Source organism: Nicotiana attenuata, unplaced genomic scaffold, assembly GCF_001879085.1.
Source record: "Nicotiana attenuata strain UT unplaced genomic scaffold, NIATTr2, whole genome shotgun sequence".
Classification (NCBI taxonomy): domain Eukaryota; kingdom Viridiplantae; phylum Streptophyta; class Magnoliopsida; order Solanales; family Solanaceae; genus Nicotiana; species Nicotiana attenuata.
This window is the reverse complement of record NW_017674112.1, coordinates 14,046-25,931: the sequence shown is the minus strand read 5'-3', so window position 1 is coordinate 25,931 and position 11,886 is coordinate 14,046. Positions and strand designations below refer to the sequence as shown.

At 40.6% G+C, this 11,886-nt stretch overlaps 1 protein-coding gene across 1 annotated transcript; it reads left to right on the top strand.

Annotated features, from left to right (window-relative positions):
• Positions 1–1,848: 1,848 nt before the first annotated feature.
• On the top strand, positions 1,849–2,259 carry LOC109218016. The gene is made up of 2 exons (XM_019382332.1): positions 1,849–1,949; positions 2,043–2,259. Exons 1-2 carry the CDS (start codon positions 1,849–1,851, stop codon positions 2,257–2,259), a joined length of 318 nt encoding a protein of 105 aa, XP_019237877.1.
• Positions 2,260–11,886: the final 9,627 nt, after the last annotated feature.

Sequence of the window (11,886 nt, the reverse complement as noted above, 5' to 3'; positions counted from 1 at the left end):
TATGCAATGCACCTACCACATTCCAAAGGTGCATGATGGCCATATTCACTGACATGGTGGAAGACATAATGGAGGTGTTAAGGGATGATTTCTCAATGGTGGGAAACTCATTCGATGAGTGCCTTACAAACCTGACCCGAGTATTGAAGAGATTTATCGAGACTAACCTTGTACTTAATTGGGAAAAGTGCCATTTCATGGTACAAGAGGGTATAGTCTTGGGACACAGGGTATCAAGCAAGGGAATCGAGGTGGATCGTGCTAAAGTTGATGTGATAGCAAAGCTGCCACCACCCACATCAGTCAAGGCAATCAGGAGCTTCCTCGGGCATGCTGGTTTTTACCGGAGATTCATAAAAGACTTCTCAAAAATTGCCAACCCTCTCTGTAAGTTGTTAGAAAAAGATCACCCTTTCATGTTTTCTGATGATTGCAGGGTAGCATTTGAGGAGTTGAAAAAGAGGCTAGTCACAACACCCATCATTGTTGCCCCCGACTGGGAGCAACCATTCGAGCTCATGTGCGGCGCCAGTGACTATGCAGTGGGGGCAGTGCTAGGCCAGCAGAAAGACAAGCTAATGCACCCAATTTACTACGCCAGTAGAACGTTGAATGGAGCCCACCTGAACTACACTGTGACTGAAAGGAGATGCTGGTTGTGGTGTTTGCATTCGACAAGTTCAGATCATACCTAATTGGCTCTAAGGTAATTGTATATACTGATCATGCTGCTCTCACGTACTTGATTGAGAAGAAGGAGTCCAAACCGTGCCTGACTCGTTCGGTGCTGTAATTTCAAGAGTTCGACCTGGAGATTCGTGATCGTAAGGGCACAGAAAACCAAGTCGCTGATCATCTATCGCGACTTGAAGGAGCTGAAAACGCAGTTGAGGTAGAGGATTTCTAGAAACCTTTCCAGACGAGCAGCTACTCGCCACAAGCCTTGAGGAAGTGCCATGGTATGCAGACTTTGCAAATTACCTGGCAAGCGGTATAGTTCCCTATGACCTTTCCTCTGTGCAAAAGAAAAAGTTTTATCGTGACTGCCGCATGTATTACTGGGATGAACCTTATCTGTTTAGAATATGTGTTGACAATATGATCCGGAGGTGTGTCCCCGAGATAGAATAATCTTCTGTTTTGCAGGCATGTCACGCATCGGCATATGGCAGGCATTTTGGAGGAGTCAGGACGGAAGCAAAAGTGCTAGAAGTCGGGTTCTACTGGCCAACAGTGTTTAAGGATGCACATCAATGGGTGAAGGGCTGTGATGAATGTCAGCGAACTGGGAACATTTCCCGTCGACATGAGATGCCCATGAACCCAATTCAAGAGGTTGAAGTGTTCGATGTATGGGGGATAGACTTCATGGGCCCCTTCGTCAGCTCCTTTGGCAATAAGTACATACTTGTTGCTGTAGATTACGTGTCCAAATAGGTGGAAGCTGCAGCACTCCCCACCAATGATGCAAGAGTGGTGGTGGGGTTTTTGAAGAAGAATATATTCACCCGTTTCGGGACCCCAAGAGCCATTATCAGTGACGGAGGAACTCACTTCTGCAATCGAGCCTTCGAGAAATTGTTAGCAAAGTATGATGTGCGCCACAAGGTGGCAACCCCATATCATCCTCAGACCAGTGGACATGTCAAAGTGTCGAATAGAGAGATAAAGAGTGTATTGACCAAGACTGTGAACGCCACAAGAACTGATTGGGCGAAAAAGCTAGATGATGCACTCTGGGCCTACAGAACTGCTTTTAAAACACCAATTGGTATGTCACCATATAAGTTGGTGTTCGGGAAGGCCTGCCACTTGCCTGTGGAACTAGAACATAGAGCTTGGTGGGCAATGAAACAGTTGAATCTGTACATTGAGGCTGCGGGAACAACTAGAGTCACAGAATTGCATGAGCTAGACGAGTTCCGATATCTTGCTTTCGAGAGCACGAGGTTATATAAGGAGAGAATGAAGAGGTTGCACGACAAGAACATTATTGAGAGAAATTTCAAGCCCAGAGACATGGTGTTGCTTTATAACTCAAGATTAAGGCTATTTCCGGGTAAACTCAAGTCACGATGGTCTGGACCATTTCGGGTGGTCGAAGTGCTCCCTTCAGGTGCTGTAGAGATCGCCTCAGAGAAAGACTCTCATACATTTAGAGTCAATGGGCAACGATTGAAACCATATGTGGGCATGGATGAACCCAAGGAATTTTCAGTGATCCATCTGACTGAACCTCAGAGGTCGAGCGAGCCTTAAATGCTCTCATCTGCGTCATGTCGCGACTTTAAATCAGGCGCTGCATGGGAGGCAACCCATTGACTTGTTGTAACAGTCGTGCCACAACATTAACTAAGGCATTGGTTGGGAGGCAACTCAATGCGTAGTGACTTTAGTACAGTTAGTATTTGTTAATTTTGATTTTGGTAAGAACAAACCAATGCAGGTGAGCTTGGGCGAGTGCTAAGTCCATCAGACGCGGAAGGAACAGGTAAAAAAATGGAAAAATTTTGAACCCCAGGAGCGCGCCCGCGCTACAGGCCGCACTATAGGCCGCGCATATGGCCAAACATTCTGCCTCAGCTTTACGCCCAGGAGCATGCCCGCGCTATGACCGCGACTGACCACGCATGAAGCGCGACCGCGCTAGTGTCCGCGCTAGTGACCGCGCATATGGCCAAGTACATTGTTTCACTAGCGCGGCCGTGCTCGCATCGCGCTAGTACCGTCCGCCTGCCACTTTATTTAACTTAACATTTTTTTTTACTTTGTATATTAAATTGTTTATAGTTGTTCATTCCGCAGCGCTCACTTTTGAAGGGAAATGCTGGTTGTATATCATCAACAACCGCCTGATCCCGTCTTCAAACACCACGGAGGTGAATGCTCCTCGAGCTGCTCTAATTTGGTGCTTTGTAAATGGTCACAACTTTGACGTGGCCAAGCTCATTCACGAGGAGATGTTTACCCGTTGTCCGATAAAGAGGTATGGGTTATTCTTTCCTTCCTTAGTTACTAGACTCTGCCGGGCAGCTCTGGTGCCGGAAAATTTGAATGTGGATGGGTTAGTGCCAAGAGAATCCAAGTTCCAAGCTGATAAGGTAACTACTGGGAAGGAGCCTGTGGCACCTGGTGGTGGTGATAGTGCTGAATCCAATGACTCTGAGGAAGGGGAGGACGAGCAAGAGGAAGCAAGGGCCGAGTCACCGACCCATGAGCAAATTACAGAGGCTGCAGGACCATCTGGGGCTACTCGAGTTACCCGGTTCATAGGTTTAGAGCAGGAGGTGGCAGGGTTGCGTACCTCAGTCGCCGACTTAGGTACACGTGTTGATGCGCTGGCCATCCAGCAGGTTAAATCGGAGAAGAAAATATTGGATTGGCTGCGAGCTCTGGGTCGTGCATGCAATCTGAACCCGGACACAATCTCCGATCAAGAGTGATCAATCAAGGAAGTTCCTTTACCTCACTGTTCTTTATTTTGTATGCCATGATGATATGTCTTCCTTTTAAGTGTGGGGTGGGGGTTACTTCAATGTATGTGTATAGATATGTAAGAACTTGACTGTTGTATGTTTTCTTTGTTTTTCTTGATTGTCTTTGTGGTTTTGAGTAGCAGTCAAAGTAGGTAAGTCGACTTGTCCCGACGATGAATCTCTCTTGACGGGGTTCTTGAGGGTCTAAGTCGATGTAAAAAAAAACAGAAATATGTTGGACTCTTCCTGATGACGGATCTTCTAGACAGTTTTCTTGAGGGAAGTTAGTCTAAAGAAAATACCAAAAAGATTTTTTGTTTTAGGTAGTGTAGTAACTCCCCCTTGGTTTTTCTTTGGGCCACGGTTCTTTTCCAAGGGTTTTGCTTGAACCGGGTGTAGTTAGTTTTTGTTTATTTTGTTTTTGTTTTTAGTTGGTACTTATGGGCGATGAGCTGAAATAGGAAGAGAAGCCATTAACATTGATACACCTGAACACAGTAGGTACTAAAGTGTGACACTTAGTCTCAGTGGTTGATTCTTGTTAGAGTGCCTTAAATTGTATGTTTGTAACTGACTTGAGTACTCAAACGAGAGTGTCTTGATAAGCCAATCTGGAGTGAGTCATGTGCCATGTGTGTGTGAGTTATATTGTATTCTATGCTCTGCACTTGATGCCTAGAACTTGCCCCGTGTGTTTGCAAAGCAAAATAGTAGCTTTATTCAGTCTTAGAAGTGATATAGGCATTTCTTTGTTAAGCCAGATATATAAAGTAGACCCACTTAAATGCGATACATCATAGTTAACCCCATTGAGCCTATAAGCCTGTTTCTTTGGCAACCACATTACAAACCTTACCCAATTGTTTGAACGGCCCATCTGTTTGAACCCCTTTACCTCCCATGAGCACTTGAATGGTAATGAAATATGCAAAAGTTAAAGTGTGCGGTGGTGGTTTTGGTTTTGAGTGAAACCAATGAAATAGAGAAAAAGGTGCAGTATTTTGAAAATAAAAGAATAAGAGCCACTTAAAAGAAAAAAAAAGAGAAAATAAGTAAATGTAGTCCTTGATAAGTGGTGACTTGATGCAACTGCACCTACTGGAATTTAGGGTATTATAAATAGAAGTGTGGTGGAATGTCCGGTCTGACATAAGTATGGTTTTGAAGGCGAAGGTGATTGTATTAAAAGTGCTTAGGGAGGTTAGTCACTATATCCAAATATATCCTACCCGTCCCTTAGCTTACATTACAACCAAATGAAGTCCTAAGTGATCTTGGACTGAATGGGCTCGATTAGTAGAGTAGTACACTAAGGGCAAGCCTATGGTGCATCTGTGTGGCATATGAATTTTCTTTCTGAGAGTGAGCGAATTTTGTCTATCTAAGTTCCTAATTGTTCTTAATATTATTATTTGTGGAACTACTCTCTTGTGTGATGTGAGGGCATTTGATTCACGAAGGAAAGGTAAGTCTTGACCTCTGTATAGAGTAATTTGAGTAAGTATGAATATTGCACGGCACGTGAGAGTCGGCTCTTGAGGCAAAGATGTTACACTACTAGATGCAACTTTGGTGATATGTTCTTGGTGTGATACGTTAGGGAAAAGCTTAGTAAAGGACCCTATGGTGGATTGCTCGGGGACTAGCAATGATTTAAGTGTGGGGTGTTGATAATAGGCTAGATTCATGTAGTTTGGCGACTGTTTATGTCCCAACTTGATTATGATTCACCGTTCTAGGAAGGTTAAATGACGATAAAATGGCTCTAATTGTGAATTTCATGTTTTGCAGGATCAAGTTGTGCTAATGAGGACCTAGGACGGTGTTTGGAGCTAAAATAAAGCAAGTGAAACCCCTCGGAACTGAGTGCGTGTGGAAGAAGGAAGAAAAGAAGAGAGAAAATGTTGACCCACTCTAGCGCGGGCCAAACGCGACCTTAGCGCGACCGCGCTAGAGCAGGAAAACAAAACAGAACATTCAGCTATATGCATGGCCACTAGCGCGGTTCGAGCGCGGCCGCGCTAGTCCATCAGGAGTGCAGAAATTTTAGGGGTAAAATTGGAAGTCCGGGGGTAATTCCACTTAACCTATAAGAGGTCCAGCTCGCCCAAAATGATATTATCAAGGTTTTTATAGATTTTGTGAAGGCATGAATGTTGATACCCAATTTTTTCCAAAATATTTTTAAAATTGCATATATACCTTCAAAATCATGCATCAATAGCAATTGGTATTTTTCCATAATTTTTCTATATTTTATTAATTTACCCAGCATTTTATTTCCAATAAATAATTACAAAATGGCATTACAAATGATTTCAAAGCATTTCTTGATTTAATTTATTATTCATGGTCCTATTTAAACCAAATTATTTCATAATTAGCCAAATTGGCTACAATTGCAATAACTTTGCAATTATAGCCCTAGCATATGATTTTATACTATTTTTGACCAGAAATTAATCATTTGTATATTAAAATATTAAATAGTCATTTTTAATTATTTTCTATGCATAAAATGCATTTTGTACAATTATCAGCTATTTCTGTAAATTGTGTTATTTAATTTAATTGGGTATTTAACAAATAGCCAATTTCATTTCAATTCTAGCCTAATTAAATCAGACCCCAACCCAATTAAAACAGCACAAACCCCAGGACCAATCCATCAGTCCTACCCGACCCAATCCCTGGTCCAATCTGGACCGTTGATCAATTCTAATCAACGGTCCAGATCCCCCCTTTCCTAATTTAACCTAATAGACTACCCCCCCCCCCATTCTCTCATTCTCTCATCACTCTCCGCCGACACACCCTCCCATTCTCTCTCAAATTCTCTCAAGCTCCCTCTACTAAACCATGGTTCCTCTCACCGGCCGTTGGCTCGCCGGTAACAATGGCGGTTCCACCACCACCCCTAGCCTCCATGGCTCCCCCTATGCCGGATTATTGCTACCCTAAGGTCCTCAAGGAACCAGAGGCGGTTCGACTCACCCCCATGGTAATTCATGTCATTCTCAGGCCAATCTTGGCCTGTCCGAGTAAGATCCTGCCATCTCCGGATAGAACCTGTGATTTTTGAGCCGATTTTCTCTCTTTGGGTTCTCTCTCTGAAACCCTAATTTTGACTCTTGATTTCTAAGATCTGTAACAAGATCTGAGTCTATTCGAGTTGTCTTTACTGTTTTCTTAAGTATTTCTCCGATTTCTTCTAAAACGACTCTTCGTCTTCAAACTAGGGTTTCTTAACCCCTTTTCAAAATGGCTTTTCCTTCTGATTTTAGTATTAATCTATGATTTTCACTATGTTTAAATGTTTACTTGAGTTTTCTCTTTTTATCTAAGTTATTGTGTTGAAAACCCTATGTTTCTTGGTTTTAATCCTGGATTCTAAGCCTGTTTTGTGATAATATGTTCGCTTAATCTGTATATGTGTTTGTTTCTCACGAGCCTTATGATTCTCTGTGGTTTTACTCTATCTTGTTCATCAGTGCCTCTGACTTTTACTTCTTCCGCCTATGTCATGTTTATTCTATTAATTCATGCTATGCTCTACATGAATCCCTAATTTTTTATATGATTTTTGCCCTACTCAGCTTCTTAGAGTTCTGATTTTGCTTACTATGTGCTTGTTCTTGTAAAGTTATGCTAAATCAGTGCTATTTGCTATTTTTGAATCTTTGAACCTCTGTGACTGATCGTTCACTGATTTCTTGTGATATTCTCTACTGATTTCAACCTCTAAATATTTTCTTGCCTTATTTTGTGGTTGACTATGCTATCAAATTGATTCTTAGACATTTTCCTTAATTAGAATTTGTCGAACCTAGCCTCTTTTACATGCTCTGTACTATGCTTATTTCCTTATATATCATGTTCAGTCTTACATGATTTCATTCCTTATTTGTCACTGCTTATTACCGTTTGATTTTTTTTAATTCCTTAATTAAGGGAAGTACCTATGCTGATTTGGTTCTAATTGATACATATTGCTTTAGTTACTGCTGAACTATGTTTTCTGCCTTATTTGCTGCCTGTTCTTTAAACTATAAATACCCTGCTTTTCATTAACACAACACACGAACACATTAGTTCAAAAGCTCTCTTTCACACACAAAAAAAACTCTTCTGCTCTCTTTTCTCTGATTACTTGCTATTGTTCCAAGTCAGCCGGCTGCAAGGCAAGGCTGATGACTCTACTCTCTTGCTCCTCACTTTGCTTTTACTATCTTCTTTACTGGATGTTCTAATTTCAATTCAAGTCCCAAAACAATATGCTTCTCCTATTACTTCAATTTGTCATGTTTCTAATATGCTTCCATCTATGGTTTTGTTGCTCAACCTGCAATTAACATGTTTACTTCACTGTCTTCTTTACTGCATGCTTCTGAATATACCCCCTTAGGATTAGCCTGCTCTTGAATCCCTTTCTAGTGTACCCCAATGTGACTATGTTTCTCTGATCCCTGGCATGCACCTTCCTGTGTAAAGTAGTTGGCTATCCTAAGTCTGTTTGATTTTGTATTACACTGAAGTTCATATTGCACTTTAAAAGCCCTGACCCCTTTCAAGGCTCCTCTGATTCTGTACCTTTGTGCATCTGTGCTTACTATGTGCCCTATACTTACCCCAAATCCCCATTACCCCTGAGTAGATGTGTGTACTTGTTTGATTCCATGTATTGAAGTGCTGATGAACCTCGTCTGGTTCTGTATTTGGTTTGATTGATTGTTAGTAACCTTACCCTTTTAAAATTATCTAATTTAATAACTCCATATGTTGTTTTACAAAACTATTACAAACAAGTCTCTTTTCAAACTGTTTTCCTGCTTAAATCTTTTCAAAACTATGTCAAGCACTCTCACTCTACTCTTAGACCACTAAGTTCTGCCCCTTTTGTGTGAGCCTTGCCTTGGGACCCTTGAGCTCCCTCTGAACTTGGACACACAAAGGCTGGCCTTTCCACACTGCACTTACTCTGTCTTGGCTATGAAATCTGGGTGTGAGCACTACCCGGGATCCCTTGAGGTCCTTAGGGAACTCTGACACACCCGGATATAAGAAAGACTATGAAATAATCTTGGCATTTGAGGTTCTAGAAATCTGGGCCCGTTTTCAGGCTCTCTATAGTGTAACTTCTTATTTTCTTTTTCTACTTATGTAATTCATTTCAATATTGGTCTGTAATAATTTGTTGTAAACGAATATTGGGGTTGGCTAAAGAAAAGGGGAGGGTAGTTATATATGTTATCAACATCAATGGGTAGAAACCATGCCTTAAATTTACATTTCCTATATGCGCATTAGAATCCATGTCTAAGACCAATACATTCAAAGCATGTCATGCATTAGATACCATGTTCTTAGGTTTACTCTTTCAGCATCTCATTTGATATTATTTTATCACTTAGAAATCCTGCTTTAGGCTAAATACAGCATTAACATAAAACTGTTGCTCCTGCACATCTTGAAATCATGTTGTAGCTTTCTGGGCATTTAGAAATCATGCTTTAGGAATTCTGCATATCCTGAAATCATTCTGCATCTTATATGTGCATGTTAGATAACCTGTTTTAGGATCTCATTCACACTCGCTCAGTCACACCTAATTAAAATACTGATGCATGAAAAGGACACAAAACAGTCTCACGTTCGATTATCCTGTTTAAGTGAAATTGGTCATAATCCCTGTACATCTTTGCAACATTGAGAACAGCATGCTTTAGGTAAGATAACTTCTAAAATGTTTTAATAATTCTAGTAATTGTTGTGCGTTATCCTACGCCTAGGCAAGCCTTAGGTAATCAACCTCTATAAAACTGGGAACTGTTCTTTGTGTTTACTGCTTAATGGTTAACAAGCTTAAAATCAGTAGGCAAGCCTGATTAGGACTTCCTCTTTGAATTATGTAATAAATCTGACTCTGCTACCATGCTTAGGATCTGAATTTAGACCTTAATTGTGTATGAGTCATGTTGTTTGTGTGTACTATGTGTGGAGGTATATCTGAGCCTTTTATTTGTCTTCCATGCTCCCCTTAATTGAAGTTCTATCTGTTTATTATGTGTCGCTTTAGTATTTTACCTTTAAACTTGAGGGTCTGCCTAGAACCCCCTTTTTATAGGATAGGAGTCCTAAATTCCTCCGGGACTGATAGGAAGGGACGGGTAACAGCATAAAATAGGGGTCGAGACCAACCCTCGCTTTAATTACCTTCACGGGGCGGGAAAGGGTAGATATGGATATGATGACCGGTGCGCTAATGCCACGCGTAGCCCCTTTCCAAGGAGTGATTACCGGGTATTGCATTGATGTGATCCATATTATAAACAAACCTAGGATACCCCTTTACATTCATAAATATGCTTAGATTGTAATTCTTTTCAAAATCTAGCTTTTCATTAACTATTTTTCAAATATCCGTGTTCTTAAATTTGAATCCCTTATTATTTGAGCCATACTTGTTTATTTGCTAAATTTTACAAATCCACAAAAGCTGTTTGGTCGGTTACCACACTGGTGGATCCTGACGGGTGCCTAACACCTTCCCCTTAGGATAATTTCAAGCCCTTACCCTGTCTCTGGTTACCAGACGTAGTTATCAATGAACCCCCTAGGTGCCCTAACGCACCTTAAATCGTTAGGTGGCGACTCTTCTAAAATGCAAAACCCCTTTCCCAAAAGGAACGAGTTGTCTCAACCAAAAAGTCATAAACCCAATTTCGCGAGAAAAAGGGGGGCGCGACAGCATGGTGACTCTGCTGGGGACTTTAGGCTTTTACCATTTCAGACCATTTTTTGTGAATTTGTGCAATTATTTGTGTAATTCCTTTAAGCGTTTAATTTCTTCTTCAAGATCAACTGATGTATCTTTCTTGTTTCCTTCCTTTACTGCAGCTTTAAATTATAAAACTGCTGTATTTATCACTTTCTTAACGTACAAATACATGACAACATGCTTTTAATTATTGCATAATCATGCTCAACATCATACTCCACTCGTGCCAAATAAAATACTATAGCAACGCTTGATGAGTGGTTGCCCACTTCCTATATCACTACCCCTTAAATTCGGAAAGGCTTATTTGCGGTAAAACTAGTCGATCAGCGGTGCAGTCGACGGTTCCGTGCCTTCCCCCTCGAGTTGTCCGCTTGAGGGTACCAGTCTAAAACCCCATAGAAACCTTACTCTGTTATTATTGTTGCATGCATCATGGTCAAACCTAGCCGGATCAGTTATGTTGTCCACATAATGATCCTTTAAGATAGCCTTGTCCAAAAGTCCACTGGGTTTCCCTAAACCCAAACGGACATCATCACGTTCTGTGCATTAATTTGGAGAACTAAATGCCGATATGCTGATCATAAATATATAAATAGTCGAGTCTGGTGGGGGTGAGTTCTAACCCTTTTTTCTTGCAGAAAATGAGGCACGAGGTCCCCAGCTTCGGAATGGTTAACATACCCCCACTCTTGCTAGACTGGTGGAAGAATCTTCCATCGGATGATCAGATCAATGAATGGAAAGAAAGGTCCGTCAAGGCTAGCGAAAAGCTAGATTATCTGGAATGCAGCCTGTTAGAATTGGAAGGAAAAGTGAGGAAAAGAGTCATTGACTGCCAGAGCGCTGAAAGAAACGAAGAAGGACATCTGGCGAAGGCGTTCTTACTAATGAGCCTACGCGAGCTGGAGGATTTGATCAACGAGAACATTCAACCTGAGGAAGGTCCTTCTGGGACCAAATAGGCTAGATTTATTCTTGCTTTTTCTTAAGATGTAATAAGGCCAAATGCCAATAGTAACTCATTTTTTATCACTATTTCAGTATCGTTTTTGGGATTCGTCTGTTCTTACATTATGAAATGAGGAATTTATTGGCATTAAAAGTTCTCCAAATTAATTTNGGTGCAGCCTAATCTCTCAAACCGTTTCGCTCGATCAAAATTGGCCATCATATCTTTACCCGACAACTCTTTCATCCTTTCCGGGTAAAGTGGGGCAGCTGTTGATACCCATTTTTTCCCAAAATATTTTTAAAAATGCATATATACCTTCAAAATCATGCATCAATAGCAATTGGTATTTTTCCATAATTTTCCTATATTTTATTAATTTACCCAGCATTTTATTTCCAATAAATAATTACAAAATGGCATTACAAATGATTTCAAAAGCATTTCTTGATTTAATTTATTATTCATGGTCCTATTTAAACCATATTATTTCATAATTAGCCAAATTGGTATCATTTGGCTACAATTGCAATAACTTTGCAATTATAGCCCTAGCATATGATTTAATACTATTTTTGACCAGAAATTAATCATTTGTATATTAAAATATTAAATAATCATTTTTAATTATTTTCTATGCATAAAATAGTCCAAACCCCAGGCCCAATCCATCAGTC

Bases quoted from the DNA above. Each gene is read 5' to 3' on its own strand.
- LOC109218016 (XM_019382332.1), top strand. From the start codon at position 1,849: ATGAAACAGTTGAATCTGTACATTGAGGCTGCGGGAACAACTAGAGTC. The intron at 1,950-2,042 runs GTTATATAAGGA...TTATAACTCAAG, and splicing joins CTTGCTTTCGAGAGCACGAG to ATTAAGGCTATTTCCGGGTA.